General features: G+C 34.2%; 1 protein-coding gene across 1 annotated transcript in view; it reads right to left on the bottom strand.

The window, feature by feature from the left end:
- Positions 1-5,951: 5,951 nt before the first annotated feature.
- LOC140448465 (uncharacterized) overlaps positions 5,952-25,943 on the bottom strand; it is a 135,379-nt gene continuing 115,387 nt past the window's right edge. Inside the window, exons 3-6 of the mRNA XM_072541543.1 lie at positions 17,984-18,048; positions 17,447-17,858; positions 15,282-15,870; positions 5,952-6,454 (exon numbers count right to left, since the gene is read on the bottom strand). Coding sequence (XP_072397644.1) covers positions 6,063-6,454; positions 15,282-15,870; positions 17,447-17,858; positions 17,984-18,048 — 1,458 coding nt within the window. The 3' untranslated portion in view covers positions 5,952-6,062. The remainder of the gene's footprint in view (positions 6,455-15,281; positions 15,871-17,446; positions 17,859-17,983; positions 18,049-25,943) is intronic.

Genomic DNA, 25,943 nt, shown 5'->3' with positions numbered 1-25,943 from the left:
CAACTAGACATTTTTAAAAATGTCTATAGGCCCCAGGTCGACTCAGCCTGAATAAAATGAGTACCTTGGGTAAAACCAGGGGTAATAATAGGCGGTTGAAGCGTAGCACTGGCCATGTTACCTTCCTTGTATACCGTAGGCCCTAGATATAGCAGACTACCCTGCTATACTCCCAAAGCCGCGAAGCGGTATAAAACGGGAGACTATTATTATCAAACGAAGAAAACTCGAATATTTGGGTCACGTGATGAGAGGACATAAATACGCATTACTTCAAAATATAATGCAAGGAAAAATAGTAGGAAAACGGAATCCAGGCCGTAGAAGAATGTCTTGGCTGCGTAATTTGAGAGAGTGGTCTGGCTGTACCACTAATGAACTCTTTAGGTCAGCTGTAAACAATGTCAGGATAGCCTTGATGATTTCCAATCTCCGATAGGAGTGGCACAAGAAGAAGAAGAAGAATGGCATGAAGGCCAAGGAAAAGGGGGAGCTAATGAAATTGGCAGTTGTTTGCTACATTACCTTCAGCACAGCACCATGTAACTGGTAAAAAATTATCTTTAAAAGCGATAATTTTGCAGGACAAAATAAAAATAAGTTTGTCGTATTTTTTACAACAGCGTTTTAACAATAGAGACAATTGAAAAAATAACTCAAATTCGTGATTGTGGGTCACACACAAAATGAATGTGATGCTTCACAATGCATGCTTTAATTGAAAAGCAAGTGCCTTTATATATCCCTGCACAGTTAATTTCTATAATACAGCTAGCGATAAAGAAAGGAAATCCTTACAAAGTTCATGAACAACAATTCGACCGTTTCTATGATCTAAAGCTTCTACAAGCAGAGTTGGGCAAGCATGAAAAAGTCATTTGGAACGAAGCTTGTATGGTCAAAGTTAGTAAAGCTGAAACTTTTACTGTTTTTTATAAAAACTCATACGCTGATAAAGAATTTATGAAGATTGATATCAGATATAAGAGCCAGAGGTCGTCCCATTGTTCCTCAACTAAAGAAAGCATACACCACCCGTCCAAAGATATCTAATGAAAAAAAGAAAGGTCTAGTAGATTGTCACTAATGCAATTCCTCAACAATACTGGGCATTTTTCAATAACCTTGCATCAACGGTTCACGTGTTCACGACAATAATATGGATTATGAATGAAGTTTAAATACATTTTAGTTTCTTCGTAAATTTTTTATAATTATTAATAAAGTACCTACTTGTATTAAATAAATTCATATAAAACTAGTGGGTTCTTTACTATATATACAAACAATTAAGTCAAAACGTTTGTATTATCTCACCATATTACAAGATTCATAAAGCAACAACACGAAATAATACTCAGAAGTAAAATAAACAACTATAAGTGTGTTAATTTCATAAGGAAACAATTAACATTATTAATTAACATAGCATAACAAAAAATATGTATTTTTATTGGACAAATCTATTATGTATATTATTACAATGGTATGGTAAAAAGAGAAAATTTTAATCATTTAAATATGATTTTTAACACACTTTTTTTTTAACATCCAATTTTTATTGCAATCTGTCTCATTATAAACAATAAGCAATATGTATGATTTATGTACAAATAACATAGTGGGAAGCTGCCCAGTGGCGAGCACCCAGGTAAAATATAATATAAATATAATCTATGATAATCAATTAGTTTAAACTTTCAATTAACAAACAGAGTTTAATACAGGTAAACATCACTGACACACATATGAGAATTACAAAGCTAGAAACACAAGTTAAGGAAATATTTAGAAAACACTTTTCACCGCATCATCACACTATGCTCTATTTTTCCTGATTTACTAGAGGTCCAAAGGGTCTGGTCGTTTTAATCTTCTTACGTGTGAAATGTTGAGCAGATCCGTGGCCAGCGGATTTGGATGGCAGGATAGTCTGTTCTTGTATACAGAGTTTACAGCAGATATTGCTTCGCAAACTGTTGGTGGCTGTAAATCCTGGTGTAATCTGTGGTTCGTGATATACCAAGGGGCATTACAGATCTGGCGCAGTACTTTCGATTGAAAACGTTGAAGTTTTTGTATGTTGGTATTACTTGCTGTACCCCAGATTTGTGCTGCATATTGCCATACCGGTTTTAAAATACATTTATATATCAGAAGTTTGTTCTCCAGGCTAAGATTTGATTTTCGACTCATGTACCAATACATTTTCCTGTAGATTAAGCTGAGTTGAAGGCGTTTTTTCCAGATGTGGATGCTCCAATTTAGTTTGCCATCCAAATGGATTCCTAAGTATTTAACGACATTATTAACTGGTAGTGGAGTGTTGTTTATAGAAACTGGTGGCGCGACAGTTTTTTTTTTTCGACAGCTCTTTTTTTAAAAGTAAACGTTATTTGTGTTGATTTTAAACTGTTAACTTGGACTCGCCACAGCTTAAGCCAGCTCTCTAGTTTAAGTAGGTGATTTTGTAATACCTGGGCTGCTTCAGCTGCTGTAGAATTTGAAGCCATGATAACTGTGTCATCGGCATATGTAGCGATTGTTGTATTGGTCGTCGTTGGGAGATCTGATGTGTATATTAAGTAGAGGGTGGGTTCTAGTATGCTTCCTTGTGGAACTCCGGAACAAATTGGTAACAGGTTAGTGATTTCCCCACCTCTTTTGACTTGAAAGAATCGATCTGTCAGGTAGGATCTTAAAAGTGAACTTATGGGATGAGGAAATATAGATTTAATTTTGGAGATAAGACCTACATGCCAAACTTTGTCGAATGCTTGAGAGACATCTAGAAATGCAGCAGTACAGTAATTTTTTTGTTCAAGCGAATTTCTGATAGTCTTTACCACCCTATGAATTTGCTCGATAGTACCATGTTGTTTCCTAAACCCAAACTGATAATTCGGTAAAACATTACTGAACAATTACAGAACAATTACAGAACAATTACAGAACAATTTGAGCAACTTTCCATTGGAGTGGAAAATAACCTGTTTTTAATATTGAATTAAATATATAAGTAATTAAACTTACGCCTTCGTTGGGTAGATTTTTTAGTACTAAACTAGATATTAAGTCATATCCAGGTGACTTTTTAATTTCCAGATTATCAATTATTTCTTTGATTTCAGATTTCTTAACAGGTTTAATAGGTGGAGCCATTTGATATGGTGCATTTACGACTTCATGGATAGGTTGTTCTTCTTCAACTGAGACTTCCCTCTGATGCGGTTGAAATACCTCGCATAGATGATTTGCAAAAGTACTTATATGCTTTATCTATGTCAGTTTTAGCCCAAGTGCCATTTTGTTTCCTGATTGGCATATTTATTTGTTCGTTGTGTTTATGTTTTTTTGTTAGTTTCCACAGCGAATAGTTTGTATCATCTGCAGGTGAGAGGTTCTTTAAATATTTGTTGATTCCACTGTCTTTATGTTGGATCAGTTTTCTTTTGAGTAGTCTGCAAGCTCTATTCAGATTTGTTTTATCTTCTGGATGCCTAGTGAGCTGCCATATTTTTCGCAGTTTTCTTTTTTCCAATATGAGTGTATTTATGTGTGCAGGATAGGACTCGGAGTTGTCTTTGTAATAAATTTCTGGGGTGGACGTACAAGCAGCTTGCTGAATAACTGTAGTTAAGTGAGCAACTGCATTTTCTATGTCACTATCACTTTTAAGAGGCAAGTTTAGGTTGATGGATGTTTTTATTTCTTTTCTATATCTGTTCCAGTTTGTTCTTTTATTAGAGAGTGTTAAATGTTTAGAACAGTTATGAATTTGGCTTTGTAGATCTATGAAGAAAGGGGAATGATCTGATGAGAGGTCAAATGAATGATAAATTTGGAGGTAGGTATGTGATATTCCTTTTACTATAGCAAAATCAATAAGATCAGGAATTTTTTGTCTATCAGTAGGCCAATACGTAGGCTCTCCAGTAGAGAAAGTAATTAAATGATTCTCATTAATACTTTTTAATAATTCTCGTCCACGTGAGGTTACGATTCTGGAACTCCATTTATGATGTTTGCCATTATAATCTCCAGCAGAAATGAAACGGTGTCCTAGCATCTTAAAGTATTCAGTAAAATGATCAGCTTTAATTATTTTATTCGGTGGACAGTAAACAGCAGATAGAATAATTGAGCCTTGTGAATCTTCGACCGACACTGATGTGGCTTGGATGTTAACTTTACTAATTTTATTTGTTTCATGATGCTTAATGTTATTTCTTATAATAATTGCCGTACCTCCGTGGGCTTTACCTAATGGATGTTGAGTTACATAGGTTAAATATTTGGGAATATGGAAATGGCTCTTATTAGTCATGTGTGCTTCGGAAATAAACATAACATCTAGATTATGATTGTAGATAAATGCTTTAACTTCGTGGAAATGAGTGGTTAATCCATTGGCATTCCAACAGAACATCTTTAGTTTAGTGTTGAAGGTTAAGCTTAGATATCAGAGAAATTATGAGATCAAACATCTTATCCATTCTTTCCATTAACTTATGAACTAGTAGTTCTAGATTATTTTGTATATGTTGAGGAGTTGTTGTTTCTATTATATGAGAAGTCTCATCTATGGTAGATGTATTTCTATTATCTCTTCCTGCAACAATTTTCGCATAGCTTGTAGTTGGCTGAGTACTTGAAGGAAATTCTGCACTAGGTGGTTGACTTGCGTTTTTTTTTCTCTAACTGTTGGACATTTTTTTTTTTCTGTAGCTCTTTGTATATTGAGCATCCCTTATAGCTGGCAGGATGATTTTCTAGACAATTTACACATTGAACATCTTTTATATTTTTTGGTTTTGGGCATTGAGATGATAGGTGATCGCCCACCAATTTTACACAGCGCGGACTCCTGTGGCAATAATTGTGGGTGTGGCCAAAATTTTGACATCTTTGGCATTGGGGTAGTTCCCTTTTCGGATGCGGTGGCTCAACTGTGACAATAGAGTTTAGTAATTTTGTAATATTATATATATCTTTATTGTTACTTTGGATAGCCAGTTCTATATTAAATAGTAGCAGATCTTTCTTTGTGCCTCTTTGCTTAATGTTGGAGATGTTCAGTGCTGTATGTCCGTGCGCTAGCAACGCTTTTTTAATGTCATCTGGATCTGTTGAAGGATTTAAATTACGTATAACAACTCGGAATCTACGGTTTTGTTTCAGTTGGTATGTATGGTACTGAGTATTTTTTTCTGCTAAAGATTTTACAATTAATGAATAGTTTTTGGATGAGTCAGCTTGAACTTTAACTTGGTTGTTAGCAAGACATTTTAAAGTATATTTACCTGGAGTTATCTGCTGTAGTAATTCCTGTAATGGTTTGATACACTCAACATTTTGGATAAATATAGGTGGTGGCTGTTCATCTTGTTTTTCTTCCAGCATTTCATCCTCTTCATTAGGTTTATCATTTTCAAGTGCCTCGTATCTGTTAGATGTAGGAACAGTTTTACTTAGCCAATAATCTTTGAGTGTAGCTTGTTTGGTGTTTTTCAATTCAGGACTATCATCGTTGCGTTGACGTTTCTTGTGGTGGACTGATACCCATTCACTACCATTTTTTACCTCTTCTGCATCTGTGAGATTTTTTTGTGGTTTCTCTATTTGAAAGTTTGATAATTTTGTTTGTAGATCGTTTTTGCGTATTTTAAAAACAAATTTTCGCACATCTCTAGCCGCCTACTGGTTTAAACCCAACTTTTCTTTACCGAAGTCAAAACAAGAATGACAAGTGTCTCTAGTCGGGTAAGCATGTCTGCCAAAACTGCCGGTTGGAGTCGCTGCTTAATACCAACTTAGAAATTAAAAGTTACTAAGAGATATTAAAGGAATATGGATTTTAAGAATTTCTTTAAAAGTGATGAAAGGATTATTGAAGTGACGGACTCATTACATAGTGCTGGATTCGTAAAAGATGACAATAATAACAAAAATCAAATTTTATTGGAAATTTATTTTAAAATATTCACGTTAAATAAATAAATACTTTATCTGATTATTGTACGTAAATGTATTAAACAACCAAATATATTAGAACCCATTTGTCAGCCGATTATCTGATCTATTTCTTTCAAGTTGTGCGTAGGTATCTCGTCAATAATTTCAATACTATCACCTGCATCTATCGCCTTCAACGTGTTCAGTAACTTTTTTCTATCACAAACACTAAATTTTTCCTGTTTTTTCACGTTGCCATTTCTATCCTTTTTGCTTTTGGTCGTGTAATTATCTGAAAGAATATCCTTTAGAAAATCATCGTTAAGAGGATCGAAATTTACGAAGGAATCTTTAAGATTGTCTTCTAATTTTGTTGTTTTTTCGAAAGTATTTAACAGAATATCTGTGTCCTTTTTGTATAGCTTCAGACTTTTCTTCTGACACTCCAATTGTTCCGAGCACTTTCTGACATTTGCCACTACGTCGGAACAATAAGTACCTGAAAAGATATAATTAGAAATAAAGACATAATTTTATCGGGACTATTATATGTTAGTTAAAAAAGTTGCAATAAATAAACTAGAAGTGTGCATAAAAGGACTAAATGAAATGCAAAACATAAACTGTAATAAGAACATATAGACAATATAATTTACAAAGTGTGGATACGCATTTTTAAATACTCTCCGCATTTTAAAGTTTATTCCATTCGTGTGTGAACAGTTATAGTGAACAGTTACGGTGAATAAGTTTAGTACAATCAATCGTTTTAGAACACAATATTAATTATTTAAAAATTAGTTATAATTATAGTTATAAGGGTATTGTAAAAGCTTAGTGCATTCAGATGGAAGTAGATGATGGGGGAAACCCCCTCCACTCCCAGATCCTCCAGACAGAAATCAGATAAGTGGTTCAAATCATTTAAATTTAATTATAGATTCTCCTGCGTTAAATCACCACATTAAAGATATAAAAAATAAAAAACAAATTGTATTAAAGGATAAGATAGTTGAGGCTAGTCCTAATCCAGAATAAGTTTTTTCGTTCACAATAACAATGAATCGAACAAAAAGTAAAAACAACATACTTTTATCAATCTACTGATATAGGCCCGTTTCAGATTTACATGGAAAATAATATGGATAATTATACAGGCCAATTAAACGCAATAAAAATTGGAGAAATAATTTTAACTTCACATCCGGAATTAGATAAAAAAAATAAAACAAATTCAGTCGATAGGGAGAAATCGAATTCGGGTTTTTTGTAAGGATTATTTGAGTGCTAATATATTGTTAAAATCTCACATTTTAGAAAATAAAAACTTGACTGCATATATTCCTAAATTTTTAATATTTTGATTAGGAATTAATAGATTCATTGATAGAGATTTACCAGTTGAATATTTAAAAAATAAAATTAAAGTCTTTGATTTTCATTGTAAGTTTGAAGTGGAATTTATTAAGAGAATGAATCGAAAAGAAAAAAAAAACTCGAATAACGAACCAGAATTAATACCTACAAGTACTACTTTGGTTTCTTTTAAAAGTCAGACTTTACCCAAGTATATAGAAATGAACAAAGTTCTTTACGAAGTAGAAGTTTATACACAAAGAGTTGTAATGTGTAATAATAATTGTTACCGCTATGGACATATTAGTAAACAATGTCGAAGTAAAATAAGATGTCTTAAGTGCTCTCCGAATCATGACACAGTTACCTGCTCATCAGACGAAATTACAGTGAAGTGTTTTTCCTGCAGTGGAAACCATTTTACTAACGATTTTAATGTATGCCCGGAGTATAACAGACAATAATAAATTAAACAAATGATGTCACAGACAAATTGTTCGTTCAAGGGTGCCAATAGTAGTATACCAAAAAAAGTTATGCAGATATTGTATCTAAGCATTTACCTTCCAAAACAGTTGATAATAAAATAGTTAATTCTAATTTACAACAAAATCCTTCATTAAATTCGGTTAATGTTTATGTAACTTCAACAGCGTTCAAGCCCTCTTCACAAATATTACACCAATCCAATACGCGACCCATTTCTCAACGATCAAGCTCCCATTCATACTCTCAAGCCCAATTAAACAACTTAACAAAAAAAAGTAAAAGATCTTATCCTTTATCTCCCGATCCTACATTTTCAGCGCACCAGCCCATTATTAGTTCAGTTAATCTTCCTTTTAAGAAATGGGGAATTTTGAGTACAGAACAATATTCAATATTCAAAATGAAAATAAATCAGAAAATACACATACGGGAAACTGAAAATAATGAAATTGCAAATGTCATTTTTCAGATAGTTTTATCAACCATAAATACAATAAAGAACAAAAATAAATTAGACATACAAGAAAACGAAATTACAAATATTATTTTTTTTTATTTAAATTAATGTGTAAAACTAGTTTAAATGGAACCTTAAATCGGCAAATTCAAATAAAGAAAATTTACAATATTTGTTCAAATGATCATAACATCGATATAGCTTGCTTGTCAGAAACTAGATTTACATCCAATAAATATTTTAATCTTCCAGGTTACAACATTTTGAGAGATGACCGTGTAGACCTCAACGGCGGTGGAACGGCCATCTTTATTAAATCGAAACTTTTGTATACGGAACTACCTATCTCTGTTTCACTACCTAATTGTTATCAATCATCCATTATTTTAAAATGTAAAGATAAAAAAATATTACCATTGTATCGCTTTACGTTCCACCAAAAACTAAAATTTCGTTGCATATTTGGGATAAATTCTTTAGTTCTTTTAATCCACCTATAATTTTTACGGGAGATTTTAATTCACATCATATTGCCTGGGGTGGGCCAAACACAGACTACTATGGCATAACACTTATGAAAGCTCTTGGCCGAAATAATCTTGTATATCTCAACGATGGATCACCCACATTCATAGGAAATTATTTAAAATTTCATTCTGCCATCGACCTGACAATTTGTTCTCCCTATATAAAACATTTACTATATTGGCACACAATAACAGATCTTTATGGGTCTGATCATCTACCATGCATTACACAAATATATATGGTACCCAAAGTTAATAAATTACTATCTTGTAGAAAATGGAATATTAAAAAGGCAAACTGGGATATATATTATATGGAGTTTCAAGAATAGTTCAATAAAACAGAAGTTACAATTCTTTTATAAGATTAGCTGAAAATGCAGCAAACCTTTCTATACCTAAATTTAAATCAAATCAATGTTCAAATAAAAATAAGCAATGGTGGAATGAAAAATGTCAATTTCTAGTACAGAGACGAAGAAACAGTTTGCATAAATATATGAACAATCCCACACTGGATAATTTGTTAGAATATAAAAGAACTGATGCTAGAGCCAAAAAAAAAAACCTTCAAACAAATTAAAAAAGATAGTTGGGAAAATTATTGTAAATCTCTCAATAGATCGGTACCTCTTAAGAATATATGTAAAAAGGTAAATAATTTTAAAAATCGAAAATACGAGTATTCTAATCAAAATCAATCAGATCATGATGAATGGATTGCTGAATTTCACAAATTTAACCTTATCCTTATGTATCCCCTGACCCAACCTTTCTTGATCGTGTAGATATAATAGAACATAGTATTAGTGGACATTATCTCACCAACCAGTTTTCACTTCAAGAATTAGATATGGAACTCAAAAAATATACGAATACAGCTCCAGGTTCTGATAATATACTTGCTCCTATGTTGTTTAATCTTCCTAGATCAGGAAAAATTTTGCTTCTAAATCTACTAAATGATATTTGGTTAAATAAAGTCGATATACCTTCACAATGGAGGAATTACATTTTAGTTCTTATACTTAAGCCAGGAAAGCCAAAAAATCATTCATCGTCATATAGGCCTATATCTTTGTCATCATGTGTTCTGAAAACATACGAAAGAATGATAAAATCACGACTAGAATTTTTTTTGGAATATAATAATCTTATTTATAGTTCTCAATTTGGATTTCGAAAAAAAAGTCCAACATATGAAAACCTGGCCAATATTATTACAGATATTCAAATATCACTCTCCAATGGCCAGTCAACATCAGCTTTATTTTTAGACATAAAAGGGGCATATGAAAACGTGAAATTAGATATATTATATAAAAAATGTGTCAAATGGGAATTCCCCAAAGTCTATCTAAACACCTATATAATCTACACAGTAATAGAAATTTATTTTCGGAGAAAACCACTTATTCTCTGAATGCAGACAAACATCTATGGGTTTGCCACAAGGTGGTATATTAAGTTCTATACTTTATATAATTTACTCAAGTGATCTAATTGTTGACATCCCACATAATATATCGATTTTGCAATATGCTGATGATATTGTTATTATATAGGCCATAATCAACTCAATTATGCAATAAGAAATTTAGACAATTGGATTTTCAATAACGGCTTATCAATTTCAGAAGAAAAATCAGTATTCGTTACTTTTACAAGAAAAAGATTTCGGTGTCCTCACCAAATAAAATTATCAAAATATTTGTTTCCTTACAAATCTTCCATTACATTTTTAGGAGTAATTTTAGATTGTAAATTAAATTGGAAAGAACACGTAAATTATATAATCAAAAGAACAGAAAATAGTGTTAATTTATTAAACATTTTCGGTCACTCCTCCTGGGGAGGGGATCCAAAAATAATGTTACTATTTTATAGAACACTTGTTAGATCTATTTTAGATTACGGATCTTTATTTTACCACTCAGCAGCAGAAACAAATCTTATAAAAATGGATAAAATAAAAAACAAATGCCTGTAGACGTTATGGAAACAGAAACATGTGAACCGCCACTGAATCTTCGGAGAAGATTTCTATCTGACAAATTCGTGGTAAAGTTAAGAAGTCAGAAATCCAAGTTATTAGTTAAAATATCCAGTTTAGCTGGATTTTAACATCTAAATATTAGGATAAGAATCCCTTTATGGAATTATTCTTATGAAATGTTTCTTTTTCCAGTTGAGACCCATATTAATGTTCGCTACTGGTGTCAAAACAATATTATTATACAAAAAGAATATTATCGAGATAGTATAGTAAAATGGAAAGAATATGAAAAAGTTTATACTATGGATCTATAATCGGTTCACAATTTGTCGATAGCTCACTACAAGTTTAACCCTAATTAGAGAACTGAAATACAGAGAAGATAGGTAATACGATATAATAGTAAAAACCAACCTAAAACTGACGGTTTAAGATGTTTTCGACTAACCCACCTTGTATCTGAAGGAATGCAATACCTTATAATCCTATTACGAAGGTATTTTGAATGTTTACAGATGACCGACCAGTGTCGTAGAGTATATGATTGAAACATTTATTTGAACTAAATAAATATATTTTTTAAATTGTACTTATGTAAATTGTATCTTTTAATAAAACTTCTTTATTTTATTCAAAAATAAAAAGTTATTAAAGTTATAAAAAAATTAAGGGGAAAGGCGCCAAATATTGCCTGGCAAAATTTTCAATGTGTTTTAAATGTATCCATTATTTTCGAATACGGAGAAAACTAATAAATATTTTTGAAAAATTTAAACGCAGAATGAAAGATTACATTATTACTGAGGGCAGAAAGTCCCTAAAAACTTCTACAATGTTTATTTTAATATGTTATGTAACAGGGGTGAAAATAAAAGAGAAAATATAGTATAATTTTTAATTGAAAATATTGCATGCAAAAGAAACTTGTTATTTATTCTAATAAATATTTCATTCTGCCTTTAAATTTTTCAAAAATGCTTTTTAGTTTTCTCAGGATTTGAACAAAAATGGATGCATTTAAAACACATTGAACATTTTGACAGGCGACATTTTGCGCCTTTCGCCTTTAATACCTTACGATTACAACTACTATTACTTACCTTATATAATTACGATTAGAAAACTATTCAAATTCAAAATAAATAGGGGAATCCGAGTCGTCTTGAGGGTTAATAATTAGCGGTTGTGTCTCTACGGTCGCATCAATTATGTTATCAAGATCCCACATTTTTTGTTCTTCTTCTATTACATGTCTTACTTCATCTTTCCAGTTTTGTTCTGTAATATGTTGTAAAGACTCGTATAATAATTCACGTACAGCTTGTATTTTATATGACGTATTTTTTCTAGCCACATAACTTTTCATTTGTGCCCAAATGAGTTCAATTGGATTTATTTCGCAGTGGTAGGGTGGAAGTCTAAGGACTGTTATGTTTCGCCTTTCCGCCATTGTGTCAACTACGTATTTCTTGAACTTAGATTTGTGTTGCCGGGCAATTTTTAAAAGTTCTGCTTTTACCATTCCATCTTCGTAAGGCAGATACTTATTTCGCAGCCAGTCAAGAATATCCTGTTTCTTCCACGCAGTCGTCGGAAGTCTTTCTACTAGTCATGAATGATAAGGTGCATTATCTAATGCTATAATTGAATTTGGTGGTATGTGTTCAATCATCTGCTCAAAATACTCTTCGAAAACATCAGCTGTCATCTCCTCGTGATAGTCTTTTGTGCTTTTGGACTGAAATTCCAACAAACCATGCTTAACAAATCCTTTTTCACTGCCAATGTGAGAAATCATTAATCTACTGCCTTTACCAGAAGGTGGGGAGGTACCAGTAGACCAACCTTCCATAAAGGCTTGCGTGGAGCTTAATATATTTTTATCTGACCAAATTTTTTTTAGAGTATGACCTGAGTTTACCCACGTTTCATCCTGGTAGAAGATTGGCCTTCCTTCAGCCCGGAATTTTCGTATGGATCTTAAATATTTTTACATATTTCTTCTCCAACATATTGTCTCCTCCCGGTCAATCAAAAGTGATTTTCGGTCTGATTTCTCCCACCGGAAATTTAATTCTTTTAAAACTTGCAACAATTTAGTTCGTCCGATATGAGGCAAATCCGGGTCGTCTCTAACTTCTTGTAAAATTTTGTTTAGGTTTGGTATTTCTTTTTTGAAAAAAAAAATCCATAAATTTTCCTTTGAATACCATTTTTGGCAAATTTATCAATTTTAATAGGCTTTATCCCTCTCTTTAAGTGTTCGTTTGTATTTGGGTTAGCTATACCGTGTTTTTTTCTTTCTGATAGGAACCTATAGATAGTTGACTCTCCTAGGCCAGTCATGTTGGCACAACTTTCGACTATGTTGCGAACAGTGTTTGTGGGATTCTGAGAAACCAGAGCATCGTGAACATTCAGGACAATAGTCTTCTGTCTTGGTGAATAGACAGACTTACTGACTGTACGCAACAGTACCGGTGTAAAACTTGATGATGTTGATGATGAAGCCATCGCAAACAATCCACCAAAACTAGCACGAGCGAAAGGTACGTATATGTTCGTAGGTATATGGAATAAAAAATCACTCACGCACTGCATATAATTCGCAAAAGAAATATTCGAGACGCTAATTACTGCCGTAGACGCGGAAACACCGACGAGCCGTAAATTACATGCGATCAAAAACGTACTAAACAAAAAAATTGTTTTCGTTCGTAATAACTTCACCCTTTCAAGTTAAGTTTCGAATATAAACTGAACAGACGAGGCACGTGACCAAAGCCGGCATCTTTAAACCCATTATATTATTAAAAATCTGGGGAATTCCATCCTAATTATCTTGCAACGAATCGTACCTTCGGATATGAATTCCAGGTTTTCTAGTAAAGTGATTAAACGCGAAGATTGGTATTGAAATATCCAAAGAGATAAGGTATTCTTATTTACAAAATTGTTAATGGTTAAATTCTTATTTTTATTAATATAATATAATAACCAACATTAGCCGTGAAAGTTTTAATTGTTTTTTTGCTAAATATATTAGTATTAAAACATTATTAATATTATATATAACAGTATTAAAACATTATATTGTTATTTAATGAATAAACACCTCAGTAACGCCTATGATTTACGACCGTTTTATGAATTTGAGGCACATTTCGTGCTATCAACAATTTGTGAACGGAGAATAAATCGGAACATGGAGTTGGCTTTGTAGTTTATTATTCTTCCAAAAATATACTAACTAATATACAAACTCAGATATGATGTCAATTTTTAGTGCTGAGCTTATTGCCATAAAACTAGCAATTAATCTGTGTTTAGAACAAGAAGATAATAAATTTGTCATATTTACAGACTCTAAAAGTTCGGTAGAAAAACTTAATAGGTAATCTGTGTTTGAATCCTAATTTAAATTACATCCTTCTTGATATTTTTTAATTGTATCAAAACGTATTAAGTAGAGGAAAACAAATTTATATATCATGGATAAAAGCCCATTCAGGTATAGAAGAAAATGAAGAAGTGGACTCTTTAGCAAAAGAAGGTGCGAAAAATGGAAGAATACTCAGATTAAAAATACCAGAATCTGATTTTATTTAAATTTTTCGAAAGGAACTTATGGAAAAATGGCAGACACAATATAAATGTGAAGACAAAGGACAGTTTTTTAAGAATATACAACCAAAAATACGGAACAAACCATGGTTTGAGAATACACGTAATCGTTCAATTATTCGGATAATAAGTCGAATGCGATGCAATCATGAACTATTTCCAGTGTATAAACATAAAATAGGTTTGTTAGATAATAATAAATGTCTATGTGATGAAATTGCCGATTTACAACATATTCTTTTAGAATGTCCGTTAAAAAAATAAAATTTAATATTTTACAAAATAAAATTTCCGATAAATGTTTCAAATCTATTGACATTAGAGGATAATAGTATCTACAACATCATATATCAATATGTAAAATCTACAAATATTACTTTGTAAGCAGAAAAAAAATCAAATCAATAAATAAATAATATTAAACAATAAAAAAATAATAATAAAAAGAAATTAACAATAAAAATAAAAGAAAAGTTACAATGTTATATATACTTACCTATATAAAAAAACAATAAAAATGAAAATAAGTAACCAAAATATTTAGGCATTTACTAACACACTAAAATTATTGTATCCCAATTTAACATGTATATAATATTAATATGTTTATAATGTAAACAATGGAAATGGATGATAGAACTATGAGAAAACATGACTGGCCTTTTGGCTTTGCCAGTGCCATTAACCTAGGAAAAAAAATATAATTTAGTCAATTCCATCTGTATAAAAATGGGAAAAACTCTGAAAATAGCAACAAAAAGAAAAGTAGAACTGGAGAGTAAATAAATGAAGTAGAGGTTTTCAATTTAATTAATATTAGGTATACCAACATAACATTAAGGTTATGGTAAAAAATCGATTAAAAACTTATAGTTACCTAGTTTATTTTGAAACTCAGATTCAATGTTTTGTGCAGCGTTTTTAACAGTTTCATTCAAATTTGAATTTATCTTTTCCATTCTCTCTTCACTAGTATCCGACTGAGTTCCATCTGTAGATTTGTTATTATGATCTGACGAACTCGTATCTGACGATCTTGTTTTAACGTCTCTTTCACTCTTCTCTGCCGAGCTAGTTTTAACATCATCAAAACTGTTTTTTTCTTCGTTGTATGTTTCGAAAGGACCGAATGATAGTTCTGAACAATTTTCCGATTCACCACTTTCTCTCGATTTGGACCCACTTGAAAGTCTGTTTTTAATAACTTCCGATGGTATATTAAGCATGTCGTTAAATTTTCTAGATGACTCTTCAGTTTTAATATACTTTATCGGTTCCAACTTTATATTTGTAACTGGTAATTTGATATGCTCATTATCTGCTATCATTGACAGTCTGTCTCTTTTATTATCCGAGTTTTTTGTTTTTAATGGTTGAGGAATTGAACCTAATGTTGTCATGGATATGGATTGATTTGTTAGCCTATTAAATCTGTTTTTGCGTGGATGTACCACATTTTCTCTTGTCTAAAAATAGTAAATTATTAGTAAAGTATATGTCTTTAATAAGTAAAGGAAATAACCTAGATTGTCATACATTGGTCACAATAATGTAAAATACAAATTGTATTAGTATATATTAAACTTATGAGGTATGCAAGAAAAATAAAAAAAAACTCAGGAAGACACAGCAGATTTCAACCCCAGAAATCTCAGAATATTCTTTTGCCCCGGATCTCATGAAACTGTTTAAAAATGCAATGAAGACAAAAATGTCAAAAATTAAAAATTTTTGAATGTATAATTGGTAATATCCATTTAAAGATTACGTAGGCGGTCCGATAAGTACTTAGCCTCACCGCTCGATGCCGCCACTATCTCAAGAGCAATCTAATATCGTATAATACATTCTCGTAGATGGCTAATGTTAAAATTTTAGCCTAATCAGACTCGTAGTTTTGTTTTGACCCCGTGTGAAAGCGGGCGTGTCCGCGGATTTCGGAAAAATGGAAGAAGAGCAATATCGGTCGGTGATCCGATTCTTGTTTTTGCAAGAGAAATCGCGCAGCGAAATCAAAGAGCGCTTGGATGTTGTGTACGGTGACTCTTCTCCTTCGATGACAACCCTCAAAAATTGGTTTAACGAGTTTCAACGTGGTCGCACGTCGGTTTTTGATGAGCCACGCCCAGGTACCCCGAAATCGGCTACGACAAAAGTCCAAGATCTCATATTGGCAGACCGCCGACTGAAGGTAGATAGCTGAGACAGTAGGTATCTCAAAAGACTGAGTATGTCATATCCTGCGTCAAATTTTGAGTATAAGAAAGCTGTCGGCGCGATGATTGCCGCGTTTGCTCACTCCTGACAACCTCAACCGTGAAACCACTTCAGAACAGTGTTTGACGCTACTATTTAAGCATAATCCGAAGAAGTTTCTACGTTTTTTCGTAACCGTTGACGAAACATGAATCCATTGTACACACCAGAGACCAAAAAACAGTCGAAACATTGGCGGCACTCGACGAACGTTCTCCGAAAGAGGTGAAAACTGTCCTATCGAACGAAAAGGTGATGGCCACCATTTTCAGGGATACACAAGGGGTGATCTCCGTCGATCACCTGGAGAATGTCATAACGGTCACATGGCTCTATTACGTCGAATTATTGGGCCGATTCGACGCGAAATTGCAGAAAAAATGACCCCTTTTAGCGAAGAAAAAAGTGCTCGTCCACCATGACAACAGACCCGCTCATACCTCCGCCATCGCCATGGCGAAATTGGTTGAATTGGGCTACGAACTGTTGCCCCATCCACCATATTCTCTAGATTTGACCCTGTGTGACTTCTTTTTGTTTCCAAACTTGAAAAATGCACTCGCCGGGCAGAAATTTTAGTCGAAACAAGTGGTCATTGCCGCCGCGGAAGCCTACTTTGCAGACCTCGAGAAAACGTATTTGTCAGACGGAAAGTTGAAGCATCGCTGGGTCGAGTATATAGAGCTAAAAGTAGACTATCGCCACCTGTCCAAAATTTTCGTTTTTATTTTGTAGGCTAGGTACTTATCGGACCGCCCTAGTATAATTCATTTAAAAAAATTTAACCTCCAAAAGTGAAGTCAAACGGTCAATTTCTGCCAAAGCCTGTGCCAGGTCCTTCTGTGCTAGTCGTAATTTCATTGACTCATTGTTCAATCTCTGTTTTGCTGTTTTCGTTTCTAACGTCAACTTTCTATTGAGTATCCTATTAACGTCGTCTGTGTTTTTTAGTTTAACCTGCAAATCCTCGATTTGTTCCAACATTTTTTCCCTGTCAATGAGCCGTTTGTCTTTGTTGAGTTTTTCCAAATGAATTAGTTTTTCTTGTGTTCGCAGATGCTCTTCGTCACGTATTTTTAGTAGGTCGGTTAGTTCTTTGATTTTTATTCGTTGTGCTTTGTTTTTTTCTGTAATAATTCGGAGTTGTTCTTCATGAGACCGAATTAGACGGGGAAGATCAGCATTGGTGTTCTCGTATCTAGAACAAAATTATTAGATATCAATATATCTACATATATTTTTACTTATTTAGGACAGCAAAAAAGTGCCTGTTAAAAATAAAACAAATACAAAACATTTCATTTAAACAATAACATGACTTACTTTGAAAGTGCTTTATCTTGTCGTTTTTGAAGATTTTTCAGAATTTGATTTTCTTTACCGAGTTCCTAAAAAAATTATATATTAATTTTATAGTCAACTAGCTAACTAGCTGATTGTGAGTAAGCGACTTGCACACTCTATCGGCTTTTCATTTTCTCCCTCCCTCTGAAGAAGCCATTAGCTAACTACGTATGAACTTGCGTCTGTTTATATTACAAATGAGATTATAAAAGTTGCTTGTCGCATAGGAGCTTGCGTAAGTAATTCTTTAAAAGTTTCATAAGCCTAGTTTTGTGCCGGTCCCCAAACAAATGCTACATTCTTCTTAGTTAGGTAAGTCTGAAAGAGGCTTGGATATACCTGTGAAGTTTGGCACAAAACGTCGAAACCAACTGCAAGTTTATAAAAATTATAAAATATGTTTAACATTGAATGGAATAGGCATTTCAGCAATTGCTGATTTTCTTCCAGGATCAGGAGCAATTCCATTGGGCGTCAAAAGGTGCCCTAAATACTTGACAGAAGAGCACAAAAAAATACATTTTGTAATACAGACAACTTAAATACTTGTAACCTTTAAAACACATTAGCGAGATCTTTAAGATGATTTTCAAACGAGCTAGATAGAATAAATATCATCTAAACATGCCAAAATAGTAATACTTGGTAATCCGCTACAAAAACGACCAATAAGCCTTTAGAAACTAGCAGGCGCGTTTCGGAGACCAAAAGACATACGACTGAATCTAAAAATACTAAACGGAGTAATAAAAGAAGTTTTATCTCGATCTGATGGATGAACACATGTTTGATAATAACCACTTTTCAAATCTAGTGTTGTCATAAACAGTGTCTGAACGAAGTGTCTGTTTTTATCGAGTTGTATTTATCAATGATTTCCTTTTCCAATAAATGATGGATTTCATTTTTCAGTATTTCCGCTTTCTGAGGAGTTGTTCTATAAGGAGGCACAGCGATTAAAATATCAATGGTTAAATTAATACAAGGCTCAGCAAATGGTGTAGGTTCATTATGTTACATCAAAACTCCACTTTACTGATTTATAAAACATTGTAAAGTGCTACGTTCAGAAGTTTTGTGAAGCTTTATCCTGTCGTAATGTAAGTTCAAGAAGATTAATTGAAGCATTGCAGGAATGAATGCCAAATATCAAGAGAATCGGCAAATAAGAATTTCATTTGAGAGATATTAATAATAATGTCAGCATTTTTTTAGAAGTCTATGCCGAGCAGAGTTTTAGCTAATGTGTGCTCAGAAAATAAACAAAAGTTGTAGGTACGGATCTATCTTATAGGAGAACCGAACACTCAAAAATACGAGCAGTTAGCGTACGGCTTACACCCTCAGCAAGCACTAAACTCATATCCTTGGAAACATAGTGTAGGCATTTGTTTAAAAAATGATTGTAAAGTTTAATTCCAGCTATAGTACGTTTAGCTCCAGTATCAACATATGCGCAATCACTCAAACCAAAGACACGTCTTGGATAGAGGGAATGATTATTCAAATTGTTAGTTTTTGCTAAAAGACGCTCTACAGAAGAGGCTGCTTTTGTGGTAATAGAATTTGTGCAAACATACACAGGAGTATTAATTGCAACTGTAACAAACTACACTGGAAGAAAGTTGAGAAGGTACATTTGAAGTGCTAGGATTCGTATCGGCCAGGAGATACATACATGCTAACTGAATCATTAGAATTAGAAGTCATCGATTGCTTAGTCTTTTGACTAATGTTAAATTTTCTACATTCTGACTGAATATGGCCAAAATGTTTACAAAATTTACACTTTGGTCTGAATTTCTTGATTTGATTGAGGTTTTTGTTGACGATCAGAGTTGGTAGTTACGTACCAATAAGCCATAACCCATATCCAACTGAACCTCTTCAGTTAGGGCATAAGGTAATTGTGTAAAGAAAGCTCGAATATGAGAAACAAATAATTCACTAGATTCACTAGAATTTTGTTCACACGAGAATACTTCTCGAAATATTAAATGAGGCTGAAGTTTTTTGTACATCATCTTCTCATGTGAGCATTGTATTTTTAATACCTTGCCACTATGTAGCAAAACCATTAAGCAGCATGGATAAACCACGAAAACCATTCTCATCACTTATTTGGGAACAGCCCTTAAAAGTGATTATATTGTAGAGAAAAGCTTGAACATCAGCATTAACAGTACCATCAAATTTAACGAAATTTCCTCCTGACATAGGAGAGGGTCATGTACTTTGAGCCGTCGTGTACCTCGAGCCATCCCACTAAATATATTGCTATTTGCATATATATTGCATATATTGCTATTTGGTCGGTCAGATAGCCAAGCGGGCTGTGCGGCCGGTTCTCATTCGCTTCACTGCGAGTGGTTCAGTGGATGTGAGTTCGATCCCCAGCTCGGTGTACAGAAAACAAAAAGGCTAACGCACCAGTTTAAAATTCTAAATGAATCTGCGGCTTAGACTAGAATATGCTGGTGTCTGATCGGCCTATGGTGGAGCAGCACGGCAAGAGATAAGGGCTTGAGGCTCGGTGATACTCCTCCATAGATCACTACCGGAAGGGCGTACCGCCTAAATACCGGTATATATATATATATATATATATATATATATATATATATATATATATATATATATATATATGATGTGATATTAACCTCCTTGGTATTGCTTTGGCTGTAGACTTCGAATATTGTAGGCAACTTTATGCTGTCAGTTTTTGACAGAAGTCACTGTCACTGCCATATTAATTTCTATTGTTTTTGTTAACATTATGTGTACAATTTATGTTGATTAAAACCTTATATCCTAGGTTTTGCTTTATCATTTCAATTTAATCAACATAAATGGAGAAGTATCCAAGACCCGAGAGGTTCGACGGGGATCCATCTGTGAAATCAACAGCAAAGGAATGGGACCATTGGAAAAGAACTTTTTAATGAACTTTTTAGCTGCCCATATTGTCACTCCCGCTGTTTCTGCCGATGGTGCTGCTGTACCACCCCTAGATATTAATGATAATAAGCTACAACTGTTAATAAATTATGTTTCGCCACGAGTATATACATATATAAGCGATTGTAACACTTAAAACGAATCCATTCAAATTCTTGACAAAATATACATCAAACCAAACAATACTATTCATGCTCGACACATACTAACCACTAGACGACAACAAACAGATGAGTCTATCGATTCTTACATGCAATCTTTAAATCAGTTAGCAAAAGACTGCAATTTTACTGCTGTAGATGCTGATACTTATAAAAATGATACATGCCGTGGAGCTTTTATCGCTGGAATGACATCCACAAAGATACGATCCGGATTATTAGAGAATTCAACACTAACTTTAAAAGAAACTTACAATATAGTTATTTCAATGGAAATGGCAGAACTCAACTCTCAGGTTTATTCAAATCAACATTCGACACTTAGTGAGCTACCTGGTAACTATCAATTTGAGTCACAGAGCTCTCCAACAAATTCTGAATGTGTCACTGTGACAGCTGCTACCAACTCTGCTAACTCTTCTAGGTCGGGACACAAATGTTTTTTCTGTAGTGGGCCAATACATTCAAGGAAGAACTGTCCTGCTCGGGAATCCATCTGAAAATCCTGTAATAAAAACGGACACTTTGCAAAGGTTTGCCGCTCCAAGAGCACTAGTGCATCTGCCAACGTATTTGAAGGCTATGATAACTGCACAGCCTGCATTATTGCTGCTACTCCTGCTTCATTGAAAAAAGCTATAGTGCCTGCATCTATAAAAGGCCTTCGTGCTGATGCCCTTATAAATACTGGTAGCTCTGTCAGTTTTATTAATGAAGACTTTGCTAACCTGTGCAAATTCCTTAGGAAGCCTTGTACTTAGACTGTTTCTATGGCCTCATTATCACACACATCTGAAGTTAAAGATGTGACTACTCAAAATATTAAAATTGGTGACCACTCCTACGACAACATTAATTTACTTATATTTAAAAATCTCTGTGCTGTTATTATAATTGGTCATGATGTTCTATCTAACCACTCAAGTCTAGAGTTTAAATTTGGAGGACCTAAAGAAGTATTCAAGGTATGTAGTGTAGTTGAAGCCTCAGTACCTGCAGTTCCTTTATTTTGTAACCTGACTTCAAATTGTAAACCTATCGCAGTAAAACCGCGCAGGCATGGTGCTGAAGATCAGATTTTTATTAAAAATGAGGTAAAGAAGCTTTTAAATGACGGCATTATTGAAGAAAGTCAGTCCCCTTGGAGAGCGCAAGTGTTTATCACCAAAAACGAAACTCACAAGAAGCGGCTTGTCGTTAATTATTCTCAAACAATTAATCGATTCACTCAATTTGAAGCCTATCCACTGCCAAATATCGAGGAAATGGTGTCCGATGTACCACAATTCACTGTCTTTAGTGCAATAAATTTCCAAAGTACATACCATCGGGTTCCAATACTTCCACATGAATAGATGTACACAGCTTTTGAAGCCGCTGGGAAACTGTACCAATTTTGTCGCATTCCGTTTGGTGTTACCAATGGTATAGCCAGTTTGCAAAGAATAATCGACTGGCTCATACGCACAGAAAACCTTGAAGGGATATATGCCTACCTTGATGACATAACTGTTTGTGGTAAGACGAAGGTAGAACATGACAAAAATCTTGAGAACTTTCTGAAGGCCACAGACAAATATGGCTTGACGCTAAACAAAACCAAGAGCAAATTCAATCAAACAGTAATAAACTTACTTGGTTATACTATAGAACCAAACCATGTCATAAAGCCCGATGCTAGCAGACTACAAACCTTATTAAAAATGCCTCCACCGAATGACGCTGCATCTTACAGAAGGTTATTAGGTATGTTTGCCCATTATTCAAAATGGATTCCCAAATTTTACGAAAGGGTCCACACATTAGCTCATGTCAACAATTTTCCATTGAACGAAGATGCTTTATCTTGTTTTGAAAATCTGAAATCTATAGTTGCAAAGTCATCTGTTCACGCGATCAACGAAAATATGCCATTTGTTATTGAAACTGATGCTTCAGAACACTCAATTGCTGCTACCTTGAGTCAGGATTCCAGACCCGTTGCTTTCTTTTTAAGATCACTTAACTCTAGTGAGCTGAACCATTCTGCTGTGGAGAAAGAAGCATACGCTATTGTTGAATCTCTAAAGATGTGGCGCCATTTTCTTATAGGAAAGGCTTTCACAATCATTACTGATCGAAAGTCTGTAACATTTGTGTTCAACACGAAGCATTCCAGCAAGATTAAAAATGAGAAAATACAAAGATGGCGACTTGAGTTGGCACCTTATAAATATGACATTGTGTATCGACCAGGAAAAGACAACCAAGCAGCGGATGCTTTATCGCTCATCTGCTCTTGTGCTACTACCACGGCGGCAGGTGCATCAAAACTCAAGTCACTTCACACTGCACTTTGTCATCCAGGGGTAACACGTATGTTGCATTGGATAAAATCAAAGAATTTGCCTTTCTCTCTCAATGAAGTCAAGACTATGACTCGTGACTGTGGGGTATGTGCTAAAATTAAGCCGAGGTACTTTAAGAATGAGGGACTTTTTCCAAAGCTTATAAAAGCCACATCTTCCTTCGAACGCCTTAGTATTGACTAAGGACCAGTGCCTTCGAATACCAATAATCGTTATATTCTTACGGTAATAGATAAGTATTCCAGATTCCCATTTGCTTTCCCATGCAGTGACATTAATGCCAAAACAGTAATCAAGAATTTAAATAACTTATTCATGATGTTTGGAATGCCTGCATACACTCATTCGGATCTTCTTCTTCTTTCAGTGCCCTGTCCGATTATCGAACGTTGGCGATCATATTGGCAATAATAACTTTGTTTACGGCGGCTCTAAATAAATTAGCGGTGGTCTCTTGATACCATTCCCGGAGATTTCGGAGCCAGGATGTTCTTTGTCGGCCTGGGCATCTCCTTCCGGAGATCTTACCCTGTATTATGAGGAGTAGAAGGTTATACCTCTCTCATTCGGATAAAGGGACTCAATTTCTATCAGCTGAAGTCAAAGAGTTTCTCCACTCCAGGGGAATCGCAACAAGTAGAACTACTGCTTATAATCCTCAAGAAAATGGTCAAGTGGAGAAGTTGAATTCTACTGTCTGGTAAGCTATTCAACTGGCCTGTGAATCACATGAAGCACCTATTGAGACTTGGGAACAATACCTACCTGTCGTGCTGCATTCCATTCGTTCACTGTTGTGTACCGCAACTAACTGTACGCCGCATGAAAGGATGTTCGTGCACACATGTCGATCTCCAAATGGGAATACAATACCGTCATGGCTAGCAGAATCTGGGCATGACTTGATGAAAAGGTTAGATCGGAAGAACAAGTACCAGCCTATCGTAGAGGAAGTGGAGTTAATAGAGGTAAATCCTGAATACTCTTTTGTTAAACTGAAAGACGGACGGGAGACCACAGTGTCTAATCGTCATCTGGCTCCGTGTGGACGAGGTGAAGGGGAAATACTAGATATACCAGGTCAAGAATCAGTGTTCGTAGAAGACCCACATGAGTTACATTCGAGTCTTAATGATTCCTCATCCAATACAACCACGCAAAACATGCAGCCCTAGAAGATACATCTACATCTCCCCCTCCACCGGATTCATTACTTCTTGAAGAACTCCCACTGAGTTCTGAACAGAGCTTATCGCTTCCTTCACCACTACCTAGAAAGTCTGAAAGAATTCGTCATTTACCACGGTATTTGGAAGATTATAGTGTGGGAGAATGATGTGATATTAACCTCCTTGGTATTGCTTTGGCTGTAGACTTCGAATACTGTAGGCGACTTTATGCTGTCAGTGTTTGACAGAAGTCACTGTCACTGCTATATTAATTTCTATTGTTTTTGTTAACATTATGTGTACAATTTATGTTGATTAAAACCTTATATCCTAGGTTTTGATTTATCATTTATATATATATATATATATATATATATATATATATATATATATATATATATACAGATTGAACGAATTTAAAACGGAACATACGAAATCAATGTATTTCGGCTCAACTCCGCTCTAGGTGGTTGGCCAACAAAAGGTTGTCAAATAATTATATTATAAAAATCCAATACTTCAGCGGGCTGCTGGATTCTGAATTCATTCAAGAACAAGTCAAAACTCCACCCAAGTAGGTTGCCTAGAATCACTGAAAAAACTAGACTACACAAGCAGTTATTATGCTGTCAAACCACTTATCGCTTCCTTATAGTCCAAGAGATAGAGCCGAAATTTTGAACTGATCAGTAATATGACATTTCTCTATTGGAATATATTCATTGTAACTGGGTTAAAACTTTGCCTTACAGGCGGACGCCCCTCGTTGTACAGGGGGTGGATATACAGGGATGAAGTTGTCATTTTTTTCGGAAAAATGAACGATCCATAATATGGCTGAAAATTTGCCCAGAGTAAGATCTTGGTATAACTAGACGAAATCCCAAAAGGCGGACGCGAGAGTGGATACATAAGGGGTGGCGGACAGGGATGAAATTGCAATTTTTTGGGGAAAAATTAACGATAAGTAATATGTCCGCCATTTTTATGGCTCATTATTTAGCCCCTTAAAACTCTAAATCCAAAAGGGCGGACAGCTGGGTTGGTACAGAGAGCCAAAAAACGGGATCAAATGTAAAACTTGCCTGCGCATTTTAGGTCTCGGTAACAATTTTCAAACTGATTTTATTATATTTTTATACCGATTGATTTGAAAATTTGTATGCTCACTTCTGTTACTATTCTGAGAAGCGTCAAGTAGAGTTTTCCTCAAAATTTTCCAAAAACATTTCCGTAAATGAAAATTTTCGTAATTTTTTGAGGTAAAATCTAATTTGTAGAATCCTTTCGATTTTCTGTAAGT

This window comes from Diabrotica undecimpunctata, chromosome 8, assembly GCF_040954645.1.
Source record: "Diabrotica undecimpunctata isolate CICGRU chromosome 8, icDiaUnde3, whole genome shotgun sequence".
Lineage (NCBI taxonomy): Eukaryota > Metazoa > Arthropoda > Insecta > Coleoptera > Chrysomelidae > Diabrotica > Diabrotica undecimpunctata.
The sequence above is the reverse complement of the archived record's forward strand: the minus strand, read 5'-3'. Positions and strand labels throughout refer to the sequence as shown.